The sequence below is a fragment of the Ochotona curzoniae genome, unplaced genomic scaffold, assembly GCF_017591425.1.
Source record: "Ochotona curzoniae isolate NIBS_2020 unplaced genomic scaffold, NIBS_Ocur_1.0 contig_2723, whole genome shotgun sequence".
Lineage (NCBI taxonomy): Eukaryota > Metazoa > Chordata > Mammalia > Lagomorpha > Ochotonidae > Ochotona > Ochotona curzoniae.
The window spans coordinates 4428773-4445612 of NW_024465573.1; the positions used below are offsets into that span (position 1 = coordinate 4428773).

The window sequence follows — 16840 nt, forward strand, 5'->3', positions numbered from 1 at the left end:
AAAGGATGACAGAAAGTCTAGTCTCTTGGTTGGCTCTTTATGATGCGTCTCAGGTCAGGGGCACCCCTAGGGATGCCTTCACCTTGCCCAGTCTTTGGGAAGGTTTGAGTCCAGGAGTCAAACCCTGGGTTTGAAGCCATAGAGCCAGCTCTGGTTAAAATAGCATGCATGGTGTCCTGGCTACCTGGGTCTGCTCTTTCACACACTCAAGGGTGTGCACACCTGAACCCATAGGGGTCACAGCCAGGCTCATCCTTCATGAGGTAAGTCTGTGCCCAGGCTCCATGGCCACCTGGGCATGCACAGAGGCACAAGAGGGAGAAGCTGGTTGCAGTCTGGTTGGGACATGTGGATCTTGCTTGCTCTGGGTGTAGCCTGTACGGTCACAGATGGACAACGGACAAAAGTCTCTTTTCAGGCCATGTGGGCAGGAGGACTTACTCTGTTGAAAGCGTGAGGTGAACAAAGATTCCTGACAAGGTTTAGATGTGGATGGCGGGGCAGGAGGTGCTTCCCAGGCCAGAGGAAGGACCACTCACACAAAGGAAAGCCCAAACTAGGCTACCTGAAGGCACGACACTGCTTTGTGCAGGGTTTCTCTTCTAAGCTTCATTTACCTTCTCTGTGGAGAAGACGATGACACTTGAGTTGGTGTGAAATGATGCTGTCACAAACACTGCTATGTGTTGTTCAGATGCCCCTTCAAGACAGATTTGAGAAATGTGCATGGCCCGGTGATAGCAATAGAGTCAGGGGGCTGCTCCCCCTGAGCTATCCCCCAGGCAGGACTGGCAAGATGGTGGTATAATGACCCAGCACCTGCCCCCAACAGCAGGAGTCCCCTGGTGGGAAAGTCTGAAAGCCCCTGTAGAGTGATGAAAATAGCTGGCTTGTGCTAAAAGCAGGGCCTGGAAGGAAAAGCTACGACATAGCCATGTATACTCCATATGCATTTCTATGAAATTATAGATTGCATAGTCAGTCTATATATTAGACCTGTCTGGGTAGATCCTACCAAAGATTTTGATTTTCCAAGTCTCCCCCAAACTTCTGAGCCTTCAGGCATATCCCATTCCGCTCCATTAAAAGCTAAAGTTTCTGCCAGCTCAGGAAGACAATAGAGAGGATTTTCCCCCACAAGGCAACAGTTGTGCCCCTCAGGAGGTGCTCCCATTTCCTCTCCGGCCTGCTGGGCTCCCAGTCAGGGTCAAGTTGCAGCATACCTCAGGTGGAGATGTGGTGGGCCTGACAAGGGAGGAAAGGCACTGGCACAGGAGCTGTGGGATTTAGTTAACACAGGAGGGCAGGGACTAGCGGAGCGGAGACCCAGGTACTGGACACTGAAGGAGCTCTGTGCAGAAGGCAGGGCTGTAACACAGACAAGGCGTTTACTGCCTTGGGACATTTGCTTAAGTTACCAGCTTTCTCTGTGGGTATGGAACCCCGAGGGACTGGCACAAAAATCTCCAAGAAGCCTGGAAAGAGTGATGGCTCATATGCAGCCATGGCAGGAGAAGATATTGAAAAGCTCCAGCAAGAGAGCAAGCTGGCATCCACCAATTCTTTAAACCCAGAGCCCACAGATGATCACAGTTCAAGACAGACCCATCATCCACCAAAGTCAGTAGGAATGAGTTAGTAAGGAAAGCACTAGCATCACCTCAAAGTTTAGGGTGAATCACCCCTGCAGGCCATGGCAGGAGCGCTAAAGAGGATGGACCCCTAGCAAGAGCAAGAGAGGCCAGGTGACAGCACTTTCCTGCTTGAAGCTGGGAAAGGAGTGGGGGTTGGCAGTATCGTAATTTTCATGAGGTTCTGGAAGACCAGACTTGCAGCCAAGGGGGCTTGATCTGTTGAAAGCCATGAAAATGGTTAACAAAACTCGTTATCCCAGGGGCAATGCACTTGGACAGACAGCAAGTGAATTGTTTACTATACAAGTACACAAGCAATAATGGTCCAATCAAGACTGAGATTTGTTGCCCCAGTAAAAAGTCATGATCCAATTCCAGTTTTTGAATTGAGTTTCTTTTCAAATCTGGAGTCCATAGACTGAAATGGCAGCTGGTCTCCAAAGGGAAGGACCCTGCACCACTGTGACAAAGGATGTGTGGGAATGATTCTACCAGGATGGCAGACTCTATCGTGTCTCCATGTAAATGATCAGGATAGATCCTAGAGAAAGGCTGTGAAATTGTGAGTTCAACCAAGAAGTGACTTCAATTGTGGCTGGTGAGCTAATGTGGTATCTCTTCTAGAGCCAGTTACCATGGCTTTGTGTGCGCAACATGCGGCTATTCATTTAGCAAATGCATTTTCATTCCCATCTGAATCAGGAAAAAGGACAAGAGTTCACATCAGATGGAACAGATGGCAGCTTACATTTACAGTTTTATCCAGTGCTGCGACAAGTCTCTCCGTCTTTCATAATATAATGTTTAGAGATCTGGCCAGTTAGGTCTTATGTATCACCTTGATACACGACATTGAATGACAGCAACAGCAGAACATGCTGACAGGTGGTGGTCTGCCTGCATGGGGAAGACAGATGTGGGAGATAAATCCTACAAAGGTGGAAGGCTGCTACTTCTGTAACCTTTGTAGGAATCTAGTGGTCAGAAACATGCTGGACTAGCTCCTCAAAAGTAAAAGACAAATTCCTGAATCTCACAGTCACCCTGTATAAAGGTTCTTTCTTCTTTGGGTTCTGGAGGCCACATATTCCAAACCCAGGAAGACTACTGCAGTCCGGGCCTGGCATGGTGGTACAAGTGGTTAAGGTCCTCATCTTGCATGCCCAGGATCCCATATGGGTGCTAGTTCTAATCCCGGCAGCCCCGCTTCCCTTCCAGCTCTCTGCCTGTGGCCCGGGAGAGCAGCCAAGGACAGCCCAAAGCTTTGGGACCCTGCACCTGCGTGGGAGACCCAGAACAGTCTCCTGGCTTCGGATTGGCATAGCATCGGCCGTTGCACTCACTTGGGGAGTGAATCATTGGACAGAAGATCTTCCTCTCTGTCTCTCCTCTCTGTATATCCGCCTTTCCAATACAAAAAAAAAAAAATAATAATAATAAAAATAAATCTTAAAAAAAAAAAGACTGCTGCAGTCCGTGTTGTTCCAGGTGCTATGGAATTCAGCCAGATTCAAGTTGCACTGAGAGCATGACAAAATGCTATAGGATCCCAAGCTACCATGCAGCGACTCTGCTACTTAGGCCGAGCATTCAGCAGAATCTTTTTTTTTTTTTTCAACTTATTTTTATTTACTTGAAAGGCAGAGTTAGAGAGACAGACAGACAGTTCACCCATTGGCTCACCCTCAAAACTGGTCACAACATGTGGGGCTGGGTGTGGTCAAACCCAGGAGCCTAGAATTCTATCTACATTTCTCAGAGTGGTAGCAGAGGCCTAAGTACTTGGGTCACCATTTGCTATCTTCCCAGGCTTATTGGCAGGGAACTTGGATCAGAAGTAGAGCAACTGGGACTGAAACTAAAGCTCGTTTATAATGCCAGCATCACAGGTGGCTACTTAACCTACTGCACTATATCAGTCATCCCTCCCTGTTGCTGGAGGGTTCAAGATTAGGAAAATATGAAATGTGGTATTCATTGCAAAACCTAATGAACAAATTAACGCAGGGTCCTGGAGTTCTGGAGCAAGGTCACATGGTTGGCAGCATAGAGTTACACATGAAACTGGATCCTGAGATTGCGTATTTGCCCTATAGAACTTCCCATCATGATCAGGGCACAGCTGGAACTCAGGTGAGCACAAAGCAACCTATCACGGCTTGGAAATGGTATATCTAGGACCAATGATGGCAAGATTCCTGGCTAGGTAGTAGAGCTGCAAGATTGCACATACTCTAACCTCAGAATTTTTATTTGGCAAAAATGTATCACCCAACGCATTGCATTGGTAATGCACTTCCTTATCAGTGTCCTTCAAAACCATACCTGAGTAAAGTAATCACCATTTGCTTTAGGCTTACACACATACACACACCCAAAGCCAACCCATTCAAATACTAAGCTTAGGTTTGTCCCTCCTTAAGCCTGCCATGTGTATCTCCTTACATATGGCTGTATATATGATCTGGTTGGGAGACAAATACCAATACAACTGTATCAGGTGACATAGAATCCATGCAAAATAGCCATCTGATTAGGAGGTCCAGTTTATAAAAAGGAAGTGTTATTGAGTATGGGACCCTCTGGTGGGAGGACAAATGTATAACTAGAAGATGCCAGTCTGCTCAAGCTTTGAAATGAATTGTTTGAGCCCGGCGTGATGGTGTAGTGGTTAATGTCCTCGCCTTGCACGCCCGGGATCTCATACGGGCGCCAGGTCTAATCCCGGAAGCCCCGCTTCCCATCCAGCTCCCTGCCTGTGGACCAGGAAAGCAGCCGAGGACAGCCCAGGGCTTTGGGACCCTGCACCCGCGTGGGAGGCCCAGAAGAGGCTCCTGGCTTCGGATTGGTTCAGCTCCGGTCATTGCGGCCACTTGGGGAGTGAATCATCGGACAGAAGATCTTCCTCTCTGTCTCTCCTCTCTGTATATCTGCCTTTCCAATAAAAATTTAAAAAAGAATGAATTGTTTAAGAAAGATCAACTGGGGGCCCAGTGTGGTAGCATAGTGGCTAAAGTGCTTGCCTTGCACACGCTAGGATCCCATATGGGCACCAGTTCTAATTCCAGCAGTTCCACATTCCATCCAGCTCCCTGCTTGTGGCCTGGGAAAGCAGTGGAGGACAGCCCAAAATGTTGAGACCCTATGCCTGTTTGGGGGACCCAGAAGAGGCTCCTGGCTCCTGGTTCTAGATCAGATGATTACTCCCAGATGATTACTGGGCAACCTTGGGCTCCCAACTGCTCATCTCTGAGCTGTGCGAACCTCCTCATCAGTAGCCACAGGAAAGTCTCACAGAACTCTGAGCTTTGGTTTGCAATGTTGTTTGGGCACTTTGGGCTCTTTATGTCCAAAGGCAAGAAGATGAATCATCATCATCTTAGGACTAGCAAGAGGAAATAAAGCTGTTGTCACATAAAGGATTCAAAGGGTAGTACAGAGTTCAGGTGACTGATGTAGTTATCTCTTAGTACTCCTTACCCAAAAGTGACTGTGACAGACAAGTATAGCAATTTTGAGTAACCAAGAATTACCAGGGGCTCACAGTACTTTAGGAATTAAGGTTTGGATGAAATCACTAGGTAAACCATCAAGACCAGTGGAGGTGATAGCTGAGCTGATACGATGAAGAAAGCCATCACGATCACCAGTTGTGGCCCTGAAATCCACCGCAGTGGCATTCCCCTAACTTCCATCTTCTGCATCACTTCAGGAGGAGATGTCCAGCAGACGGAAAGCTCCGTGTCACAGAGAACTGAATCTACGCATTTCTTGGGGTTGATGGTGACACACAGGAAAATGTACAATTGACACCCACTTTCAGGAATGACTTCCAGCTAGGAATAGAGTTGGCTGACAGCTTGCAGGTGCTGTCTCCTTTAGTATCTGCAGTATTGGTTATGCTGCAGCTAAGTTCTTGTTGCATTTTCCAATCAATAGTGGAGAACAGTGGTATGAAAAGGCCTGGGCCACTTCTGCCCCAGGGGCTCCCAAACACACTAGTGGGCAGGCAGACCTCATCAAGTCTGTAACATGCTCCAGTGGCCTCTCCTGCAGGATCCTGTTCTTTCACAGTTGAACCATCTAATTCTTACATTTTAATTTATTTATTTCCATTCTATTTAAAAGACATACACATATGTACACTCACACACACAGAGGGAGAGCAGGAAGGAGGGAGTGAGAGACAGAGAGAGACTCTCCCATCCATTGGCTCACTCCCCAGTGCTTGCTACAGACAGGGCTGGGGCAGGCTGAAGCCAAGAACCCCATCTGGGTCTCCTACATGTATAGCAGGGACTCAGGCATTTGTAATATCCTGTTTTCCATGATGTATACGAGCAGGGAGCTGGATTGCAAACAGTAGAGTACTCAATTCAGATACTCTAATACGGAATGTGGGTGCTTAAAACACTTCACCAAACATCTGTCCTTGTCCAATAATCCTTCCACACCACCAGCTGTGCACCCTAGCCTCTGCTTTCTGAACAAGGGAACTTGTGAAATTGATGCTTTCCATAAATTCAGAAGCCCTTTACCATGGATCATGTTGCTTCATTGTGTAATCTGCCACAGGGAATTCAAATAATGTCTGTAGACCAGTTGCTTCTGTCACTTAGCCACTGATTAAAAGATGTTCAATCTTCTCAATTTAGTTCATTAAGGTAATTATATGTAAGGCTACACTTACATTCCCCCTGACAATCTCTGAGATGGATAAAGTGATGAGGAAATTATAACTACATCCTTTAATTCTTTCAAACATGCATAATAGAAAGGTGCTAAAGAGCCTCCAATCTGAAGTTTGTTTCTCTTCTTGGCTTATAATCTTCTTTCCGATACATTTGGGCTAGCTTTCCCCAAATGAAATGCTCATGCAGTGTATTAATTTTTCATTATTGAAATAGATTTGAAAAACCCTGATGTAATATTTAAAATTTTTTATATTTATTAGTATCCTAGTGATACTCATTCAACCGTAAACTGTAAGCATCAGGAGCTTAAATTTTAGAGTAAATGTTGCATAATCCATGCCTTTAAAGAATTAATGCTATTTGCTTGCAAGACGTTTTTGTACTGGCCTTATTCATTCTAGATTCTTGGTTTGAGCTAAAACTAATAAATATGGTTTAATTATAAGGAATATGACATTGGCTCTTTGAAAAGCACACTGAGTGACATTTATTATTATTTATTCACTAGCTGGCAGTATTTTCCATCTCTAAGAGCTTAATAAAAGACGTTCATCTCTGAAATTTAAACTAGGACTCAAAGATGTTTTCTGAAGTATCTCTAGCCAAGGAGTTTGCAACAACTAATTCTAAACAGACTGACAGCCAAAACTCTGATATCTGGCCTTATTCTAAAATCCTTGCTAGTATATTATCAAGTTGAGGATGGAAGGGGGGGGGGAGGTTGACATACCATATTCCTGATCCACCAAGGAGCATCACACAGTTCCTGTAGGAAAAAAAATTCACCGGTAGGCAAGAATGAGCTCTGATTGAAGCTTACTCTAGACAATAAGCACAGGATTTCAGGACAATTAATCCATCACTTTTCAAGAGCGCTTGGCTGAAACAAGTGTTTACACGTTGTTAAGGATAAATGATAGTCCTATACCTTGTGCTGGAGAGGGGAAATCTCACCAGTGATCATAAGTTACAGGTTCCAGAGGAAAGATGGTTCATAGGACAAATGATACAGGTGTCTCACCCTATCCATAAGATGCTGAATTCAGGAAGTGCCTAGATTTGCATGCCTGATGAGGAAGATTATTAGCTTGCTTACAGTAACCAGGATTCATAATCTAACCCAGGATCAGGAAAGTCTCCTTTGGTTTTGGAAGCAATTGGCAATTAATAAACAGGCAAGACCACCTGTGTTCTGTAACCTCAACGGAGAATGATTTAGCAGTATCTAGTAAAGTTAGAAACACTTTGACCTTTTGACGCCGCAGTCTCACTTCTGGGAAAGTGTCCTCCAGGTGATTCTAAAATGTGAAAAAAATGTAGGCTGTTTATAGCAGCAAACTGAAAACAGTAGAAGATAAAGAGAGACTGAGAAAGAAGAGAACAACTGAAATGTCAATGGATTACTGGTTGGATGGATTATATCACATCTATAAAATTATTATTTATATTATAAAAGGGTGAGGAAATTCTCTGTTTATAGAATATCAAGATACAATTAAGTGAAAAAAAAACCCAAGGGTATGATAGTGTATATTAGTCTAGTTTTTTGTATAAAAATGGAACAAACTATATGTATTTTTCATTTGCTATTGTTTGTGCAAATCTTGAAAGGACACACAAGAAACTAATAAAAGATGAAGTATGGCATTAGAATGGGTCTGTCTGATGTCATCTTCTTCAGTTTATTGCTTAATTTTTGAACTTGCTAATGTTACCCATTCATAGTTAAATTAAAATGTTTTTTAAAAGACTTTTTAACAAATAGAATTCACAGCAAGTGAAATTTTTACATAACCAAGACAGTTCATGTTGTCCTAGCTGCATTTCCTCACAGTGGAGTAAAGCTTATACCTGCTCTCGAAGGAATCTTGAATTTCAAACTGTATTTTTCTTTTTCAGTCTGATTTATTTATGTCTGCCTTCCCATTTGTATTATTTATTTAACACCTTAATTGTGTAACTTAGAACCATTAAAGGCATTCAAGGATGAAAAGTGTGGAGGACTTGACAAACTGAAATTGCATTGTAATTTTTTGTTAGTGCTGGATCTTGCAGATCATAATAGATAGCTTGTCTCCTCTATCTAGTAGGCAGTATTTATATGCTTCATAAAGCCTCCCCTTGAATTTTTTTTAAAGATTTATTTGTTTATTGGAAAAGCAGATATACAGAGAGGCCAGAAAGATATTCCATTCACTGTTTCAGTGTTCAAATGGTTGCAATAGCCATAGCTGAGGCAAACTGAAGCCAGGAGCCAGCAGTCAGGAGCTTCTTCCAGATTTCCTATATGGATGTATGATCCCATGTCCTTGGGCCATTCTCCACAGCTTTCCCAGGCCATAATTAGGAAGCTAGATGAGAAGTGGAGCAGTTAGGACACGAACCAGTGTCCATGGAATGTTGGCACTTGCAGCTGGAGGATGAGCTAGTTGAGCTATAAAGCTGGCCCCATTCTCTTGAATCTTATGGAGCAATGACAGCATCACACTTCCCCATCCCCAAACCTTTGATAAAGACTCCACTGCACTATAAATGTTTTTCCCTCTCTCACCTTTCTCCTTTACAAACACAACGTTTAAGTTCCCTGGGCCACCCTGAGAAGAGTCTTAGCGGGAAGTGAGGTCTCTTGCTTTTGGTTGTCTGAGGAAACCGTGCTTTACAACCCTAGAGTGTCTTAGGTTTAAAATCTAGGTGATCAGTCCTCTTGTTTCTATTAACAGCTCACTTATTCTTGTAGGTGGCATCTGCCACAAGTGTCTCAAATGGGATTTCAGAGGTGCAGGGAGGACAAGAGACACATCCCAACACAATTCTAATCTAATCTGGCAATCCCTCACTGGTGATCCTGTTACAGAGCAATTACATTCAGCAAGTGGATATTGAGGAACATCCCATTTTAGTGTTTTAGTGACACGTGAGACTAACAGTAAACGTGTGTTGTGGAGCAGGACTGGAGGACAGTATTAGTAGCAAGAGCTGTCAGGTGCGCATACTTGGCAGCCAAGTTGCTTGGGTCTGGATCCTGGTTATTTGCCAACTGTGGGACTGGTCATTAAGTTACTTCTCTTTCTGTGCGTCAGTTTCCTCATTAGTAAGAAAGCAGGATAACAGTGCTGATTTCTTAAGGTTGTTTGGAAGGCCAAGTGAGAACTTCCTTTCCAGAGAAGAGTCAAGAAAAGAAATGGGACTACAAAGGCCAGTCTTCTTGTTTCGAATGCTGTTCTGAAAGCTGGAGAAGTCTTAACAATGTTCAGTCCTTTGGTATTAGGTGTCTGGATAGCTTGCTATTTCCAAGTGCTCAGAAATGCTCATAAACAGTAATTATGTGCAAACTAGAAGAGAAGTTAAAATGGCAATTCTTTGAAATTTGAATAGAAATGATTTCAAATATAAGCAAATCATGATTCTTGTGCATTTCTAAAGCATTCAATTAATGGGCACTGTCTTCAAGTATTGAAATTAGTAGTTACTGGACCTTAATTCTTGGTACAAGATTAACTCATGACAGCTTACCAAGAAGTCACTGACATAATAAGGTTCAAAGTCCAGAATTTTACTACTACTAGAAATTAGTACTACTAGAAATTTATTTCTAAAAGGAAAATAGTAGTTCTTGGACAAGGACTGGAAAATTTTTATTTCACCAAAATGAGATTTCTCGATTTTAGAAAAACTGATGTCAACTATCTTCAGATAGTCCTCCTTAAAGAACAGAAGTAGATGCAGTATAAAATTTTGCTAACTTAGCCATTAATATTACAGTTCCTATCAAGCTTTGTTTCAATTTTTGCAAAATTCTAATTGTTTGGTTGCATGGTCAGACTCTGTCTAATGCAGGACAATCCTCCGGAGAACTCAACAAAGCTGGTATCCATCTTTATGTTAAAATAAACCCCCACACTCCAGGAAAAAAAAAAATCAGAACACAAAAGAAAATGGACTTGGATTTTTAATTTTTTAAAGATTATCTCTCTATATATGTTAATAAAAGTGCAAAGAATAGACCTTCATGTTTAAATTATATTCTAAAACAAAATATATATTTCCATTAACTGCAGGAGACAACTGGCAAGTAAAGAGCCTGAGAGAGTCCGGTCCCTCTCCATCACTACGTGGACACAGATTTGAAGGAAGCACCTATGAAAAAACAGTAGTGTTCACAACACATATTGGTAACAGATAGGTTCAGGGTGTGCTTGAAATCAGTTTGTATTTTCAATCTAGCACGTAATGAAAAGTTAAATTCATAAACAGGAATGACATTGCTGAGAACAATCTACTATTCTGTATTCATGTTTTCCATGCCCTGGAGCCCAGCATCTCCCATGCAGCACAGCACGCTCGCCTGTGCGTTAGTAACAGCTGTCAGCGGCATGCCTCCCACGGCGAGTAGCACTTCGTGCAACAAGTGTTCTCTGGTCTTAATGCTGCAGATTTGCCAACACAGCTGAATATCTGGTTAGAAGTTACTTTTTCCCCCTTCTTTCCTCCCCTTTTTCCTTCCCCCTTCTCCTTTTCCTTCCTGTCTCTTTTTACACAAAAAGAACTGTTAAAAAAAAACATTGCAACATAGTTTTCAGCCCTGTTATACATAGCTCAACTTCTATTTCGGGTTTGTCACCAAAAAGGTCTTTAAAATTAAGGGACTTATAATAGTCGCTGCTTTCTTGTATACAATGGCAATGGTGGTGGTGAGCTGCAGGAACAACATAAACTTTTAATAATGAAGACACATGACTCTAGACTTTTTTTTTCCTTCAAAGCTATCTGGATTATCTCAACAATGTGAATTCAAACACATGTCCACTGTGGCTTCTGTAGCGATGTAGAAAAGATCCCTTGGTTTTCATTTGGCTTTCTTTTATTACTTCTTTCCCTTTTCATAACTGAAAAAAAAAACTTTAGAAAACATATGTTCTATATACACTGTGCCTGTAGCAACACAATCTGTAATACTGGCAATGACAGCATTTTGTCTCACAAATGTTAATATATGCTCTTACTAAACTGGACAGAGTCAATATTAAAACGCAGATAAGCTACAGACAATGAAATATGCATAACTTATAGACTCAGAGGTCCTTGGTCTCTTTTGTCCTTCTAGGCCTGTTATAAAAATAATTTTGGTTACAGTGTCTACACAGCACCAATTTTATTCCAAGAGCAGCATCTTTACTTAGCCACCTAAATGAATCTCTAAGTATACATGCTCAAATAGCTTTTCTTATTTACCTCTGTTCATTTACTCTAAAAGACCAGTAATTGTATTAGAATTTTTTCTTAATCAAAAATTATTCAGCAATTATTAAAACTATCCATTACAATGCCCTAAAAATATCCATGTCTGCTGAATTAAATGAGAAGTACCTTTCACATGCAACTGTATAATAAAAGGAATGATGCCTGCAGTTGATAAACGCTGTGCTCTGTAAGAACAGAAGAAACAGGTCTCTAATAGTAAAAAAGCATCTCATAAAATATATAAAATATCTTGTTGTGACCATTCCACCTATGATAACATAAGTGTTCACTCTGCCTTTTGCTGTACGACAGTCAGGAATCACACGACTTCAAAAAATAAGCGTGTATCTGTTTCCCAGGTTGACCAAATCATCAGGCTCAATGACACCGTTCCTCCCTCAATCTCACTTGCACTCATGTGCACATACACAAAGCACCCAGTTTTCATTTTCCTGACGTTGTTGCTACACAGTTTTCCTGTTTCTGAAAATTTGCCAGGAGACAACTACTCTTGTCTACCCAGCCTGGATCTCCACTGCTCCTAGGACTCTGACAAAGTCTGTAGCAGAAGGAGAGCAGGGCTCATTCATCACCTTTCTCAGACCCTTTGGTTTCCACCTTTAACGTTACAGTGAATGTAAATTTGACTCACTGGCCCTCGGTCAAAGGCTTTATAGACACTGAATCTGAAGTGCATTAAGAGAATAAACATCTGCCAAATGGCATAGGAACATTTAAAAAGTAGCAATAATAAACACAACCCCCCAAACATGAAGAAATTACAAGAGTTATCTAGAAATATCGTAAGAAATCAAATTTGCAGGAGGGATGGAATCATGTAACTAAAGGTCAAATGCAATCAGAAAATGACTGCATCCTTTCTAAAATACTTAACCTGCATAACTTCTTCCCCAGTTACTCTAAGGATTTCTCAAGAGCCCCACCTATAAACACGGTGGAACAAGACACTAAAGGAAGTTATTATATTTGGTTAACAAAGGAACAGAACAAAGGGATTTCCAAACAGGTGAGGAACTGGCTCTTTTAAAAATTGCTTGAAATTTGCTTCTGCAAAAAAACAGAACTTCGAGGCAATTCTAAAGTTTTGATACTCAAATCTTTACTTATGGATTAGGCAGAATTGTTCTTCTAAAGGGGGAACTAAGTGGAAATGTAGAACCAAAGGAAGTGCTCAATTATGACACCACAAAGTCCCAGGAAAGAACTGGGAATCAAAGCTCCTTTGATTAAAATTCTTCACGTTTAATGCAAAGTGCAAAAGCAAGGGCTCCAAATGGACAACACAGGCAGAGAAGTTGAAAGGCTCGGTCTCTCATAACTCCCCTCTTTATTCCCTTATACACACCAAGGATGACTTATTAGCTGATTCTCAACTCTCCTGGCATGTGTATATTCTACTGTATTGGATTCATTCATGAAGCCAGGCCTCTAGTTCCAGTGGTCCAAAGTAATGAAAGATCCAAGAAAGTACATTCAATAAGCAAAAATGAAAGAACTCTGGAATCGGACATCCTTCATGTTATGGAAGCAATGGCTGATATAATATATGAAGGACATTAAAGTGAAACAGTAACACACGCAGAGATCAGAACACTCTGCTTGGACCTCCAGAACAACTGAATTTCCTGGAGTTTAAACTCTCTAACTACTCCATTTCAACATCCAGTACCTGAGATCAGAGTCAGGTTGAAAAGTCAGGTTAAAACATTTTAAATCATTTTAAAAGGAAGAAATGAAGGGAGGAGGGGAGTCACCAAGTTGAAAAATAGGAACGTTAATGATGAGCAGAATGAAACTATAGATAAACATGGGATGATGCCATTCAAAATACAAAACTGAACCCAAACGGGAAGGGGTGGCAGAGGGCAAAGCAACCCACAGGAGAGAGGATTGCAGGCCCTTCCTGTGCAGGTTCCCGTATCCTGGAGTGAACACCCCACAACTCCTGCGTGAGGGACCGGCATACACCTCAAGGCATCCCACAAGTATGCGTCCTGGTCCTCCCGGCCAGGAGGCAGATACCACCCCCACTCCGGGAGCACAGTAAGCACTCTGTCATCCTTCATGAGAGGGCACGTCAGTCGACTGGAGATGCAGCCAATTCTGCTGGCTGAGCTGAAGAAACCTGTGGTAGAAAACACCAATCACGACCCCCTTCCCGTTCTCGGGGTGGGGCTGGGGTCAGGAAACATAGAAAACCCCTCCCAAACCTAAACAAAATGAAACAAAGGCAATCTTCTAAAGAAAACCACATTGGAAAAAAATGCCCTGCAACAAGTCCTCATGTGCGGGTTTTTTACAAGGCCGATAGAGGTTATTTTGTTTTGGATTCCACATAAATCTTATCTCCATCCCTAATGCCGAAGGAATGCAGGGCCCGAGAGCTGTACTTCATTTCCTCTGGGCCAAAGGGCGCTTCATGGTCAAAGTAGTAGAGAAGCATGTTGCTCGTAGGTAATTGCACTAGAGTTTTTAATTGTTTCTTGAGTTCTGCAACTGTTTGGTCCAGACGGATACTCATCTCTTCCACCTGATCATTAAAGTGGACTTCCACTTTTGCACTGCTCTGGGGTCTTAGGTCCACTTCTGCCAAAGGCTCCAACTTCCCATACTTTGTGATTAGTTCATGATACCTGGAAGGATAAAAACAACAGTGTCAACATAAACCACTAGCAGGAGTGAAGGTTTTCTTTCTTCCAAACTGTAAACTACACTGTTCTCAACATCCTTCCAAACCTTATTCTATCTAACATTATCCCTTCTGTCTCTGTACATATGTGTTGGATAACTGCTGTGGATGCTGGGAATTGCTGTGCTTGCCCTGTTGAGGTCATAGTAAAGCTACATCCTCGTGGCTATGGTGTTTCTCCTGAAGACAGCGCACCACGCGTGCTGTTAATCATCACATAACAGGTTAGAAACTAGACAAGTACACACTACAAAGACAAAAAGTCTAATCTACACAACTTTCTTGGATGTCATCAACAAGTGCAGATATTGGGGTTGGCACTGTGCGCATAGTAGGTGAAGCTGCCGTCTGTGATGCTGGTATCCCATGGGTCAGGCCCAGGCTGTTCTGCTTCCAACCTAGTTCCCTACTAATAGTTTTGGAAAAGCATTGGAGGATGTGAGACCTAAGTAAGACCTGGCTTCTGACTTTGACCTGGCCCAGCCCTAGCTGTTACAGCCATTTGGGCAGTGAACCAATGGATAGTAGATCACTACCTCTCTCCCTGTCTTTCAGATAAATAGATAAGTAGTATACATACATATATATTTACATTTAAAAATAGTTTTCAATCCCAAAAGGTTAGATACCACATGTTTGCCTTAATTTAAGAATCTAAGATAAAATGATGTCAATATGAAAAATAGTACCTGTAAAATGTAATTTTTTAAAGTTTTATTTTACTTTGTTTTCAACACAAGTGTTACTCAATACTATGTCCACAAATTCCATAATGTTGTGGATAATTGCTGATGTTAGGTTGGGGCTTTTGATTGGTCGGGATGACACTCTGCCAGCTCCACTCTCAGACCAGAGATGGTCTCCACAAAAAGCCGTTGAACTTATCTGAACAATAAGATGCTGGACCCTATGCTTGATATAAGCTTGCAATGAAAAACCCCAACTGAACTTGAACTGTGGCAATGCAGCAAGGTGGAGGAACCCATCATGGGGGGAGGGGGGGGGGAATCCTAGCACCTACAACTGTGTCACATAATACAATGTGATAAATTTAAAAAAAAGGTGCTTTACAATCTAATTTCATTGAACAGAATTGCATCTAAAAGCAATATAAAGTTACAATTTATTCCTTGTCAAATAGTAAAAATGGCCTTTAAATTTAAAAAAAAATAGTTTTTACATAGTTCCATAGCCTTTGGGGTGTCCATGTCCTTCCCCCCGTCCCCCATTGATTTCCCCTCTAGTTTTACCATGGATGTCCTTCATGAACAGTCACAAGTCCATCATGCTGTTATTGAAGTGTTTCCCAAGAATATATATTTTAAAGATGGGCCACTGTCTAAGCACACATTCCTTGGTAACAGATGGAAAGATAACAGACTAGCAGATCCTGAGACCTGGAAAATCCATGACTTAGGAACAAAAGAATGCCAATCTTGGTTGGCTAACAACTCCATCTTACTCCTTCTGTGAAACATCATCTGAATATTCCAACCAAAAATTTATTATGAAAGTGTCAACGATATCTCTTTGAGGGGAAAAAGGGGGACATATAGGAAATATATGTTCCTTTATTGTGGAAGGAAGAAACAGTAAAATACATCAAGAGGAAAGATAATGGTGCTGGTGTTGAGGACCAGTGGGTTAAGCCCAAGCCTATGATGCCGGCATCTGATAACAGAGTGCTGGTTTGGGTCCAGTGTGGTGGCCTAGTGGCTACAATCCTCACCTTGGACATGCCTGGATCCCATATGAGCACTGGTTCTAATCCTGGCAGTCCCTCTTTCCATCCAGCTCCCTGCTTGTGGGCCGGGAAACCAGCTGAAAACAGTCCAAAGCCTTGGGACCCTGCACCCATGTGGGAAATCCGGAAGAGGCTCCTGGCTCCCGGTTCCTGGCTCCAGATCAGTGCAGCTCTGGCTCTTATGGCCACTCAGCGAGAGAATCATTGGACGGAAGATCTTCCTCTCTGCCTCTTCTCCTCTCTCTATATCTGACTTTGCAATAAAAATACATAATTTTTTTTAAAAAGTACTAGTTTGAGTCCTGGCTCCTCCACTTTAGACCCAGTTATTTGCACCCGGGACAGCAGTGAATGATGGCTTACGTGCCTGAGTTCTTATCACTCATGTGGGACATCCAAAGGCAGTGCCAGGCTCCTGGTTTTCAGCTGGCCCAGCCCTGGCTTTCCAACTGGGGGAGAAAACCAGTAGATGGAAGATCTTTTTCTATTGCTTCCTGGCTCTCCCTTTGTGTGTCACGCCTTCAGATGAATACACATTTCTTTTTTTTAAAAAAAATGAGGAAAGTGAATTACAGAGATAAGAACAGAGCCTCACAGATCAATTTTTTAATGTAAACAATGTTTTGTTTCCACTGCTGCATTGGAGGTTCTTGTATCAATTCTTTAATGATTCCCTTATTTTTATTTGAAAGCAGAGTTACAGAGAAAAGAGCAACAGAGAGAAAGAGAGAGAGATGAATCTTCCATATGCTGTTTCACTTCCCAAATAACTATAGGGCCACAGCGGGTCCAGTCTGAAGTCAGGAGCCAGGAGCAT

The 16840-nt window shown here is 42.3% G+C and overlaps 1 protein-coding gene across 3 annotated transcripts in view; it reads right to left on the reverse strand.

The window, feature by feature from the left end:
* LOC121154046 (tubulin-specific chaperone cofactor E-like protein) overlaps positions 1-16840 on the reverse strand; it is a 155606-nt gene that overhangs the window by 74793 nt on the left and 63973 nt on the right. Inside the window, exon 8 of one of the 3 annotated variants that reach the window (XM_040976806.1) lies at positions 12817-14223. The exons of 1 other annotated variant lie outside the window; for it this stretch is intronic. In XM_040976806.1, the coding sequence (XP_040832740.1) occupies positions 13905-14223 (319 nt within the window). In that variant the 3' untranslated portion in view covers positions 12817-13904. Of the gene's footprint in view, positions 1-12816; positions 14224-16840 lie in introns of those variants that run through there. One more of the 3 variants, XM_040976807.1, reaches the window with a different exon arrangement.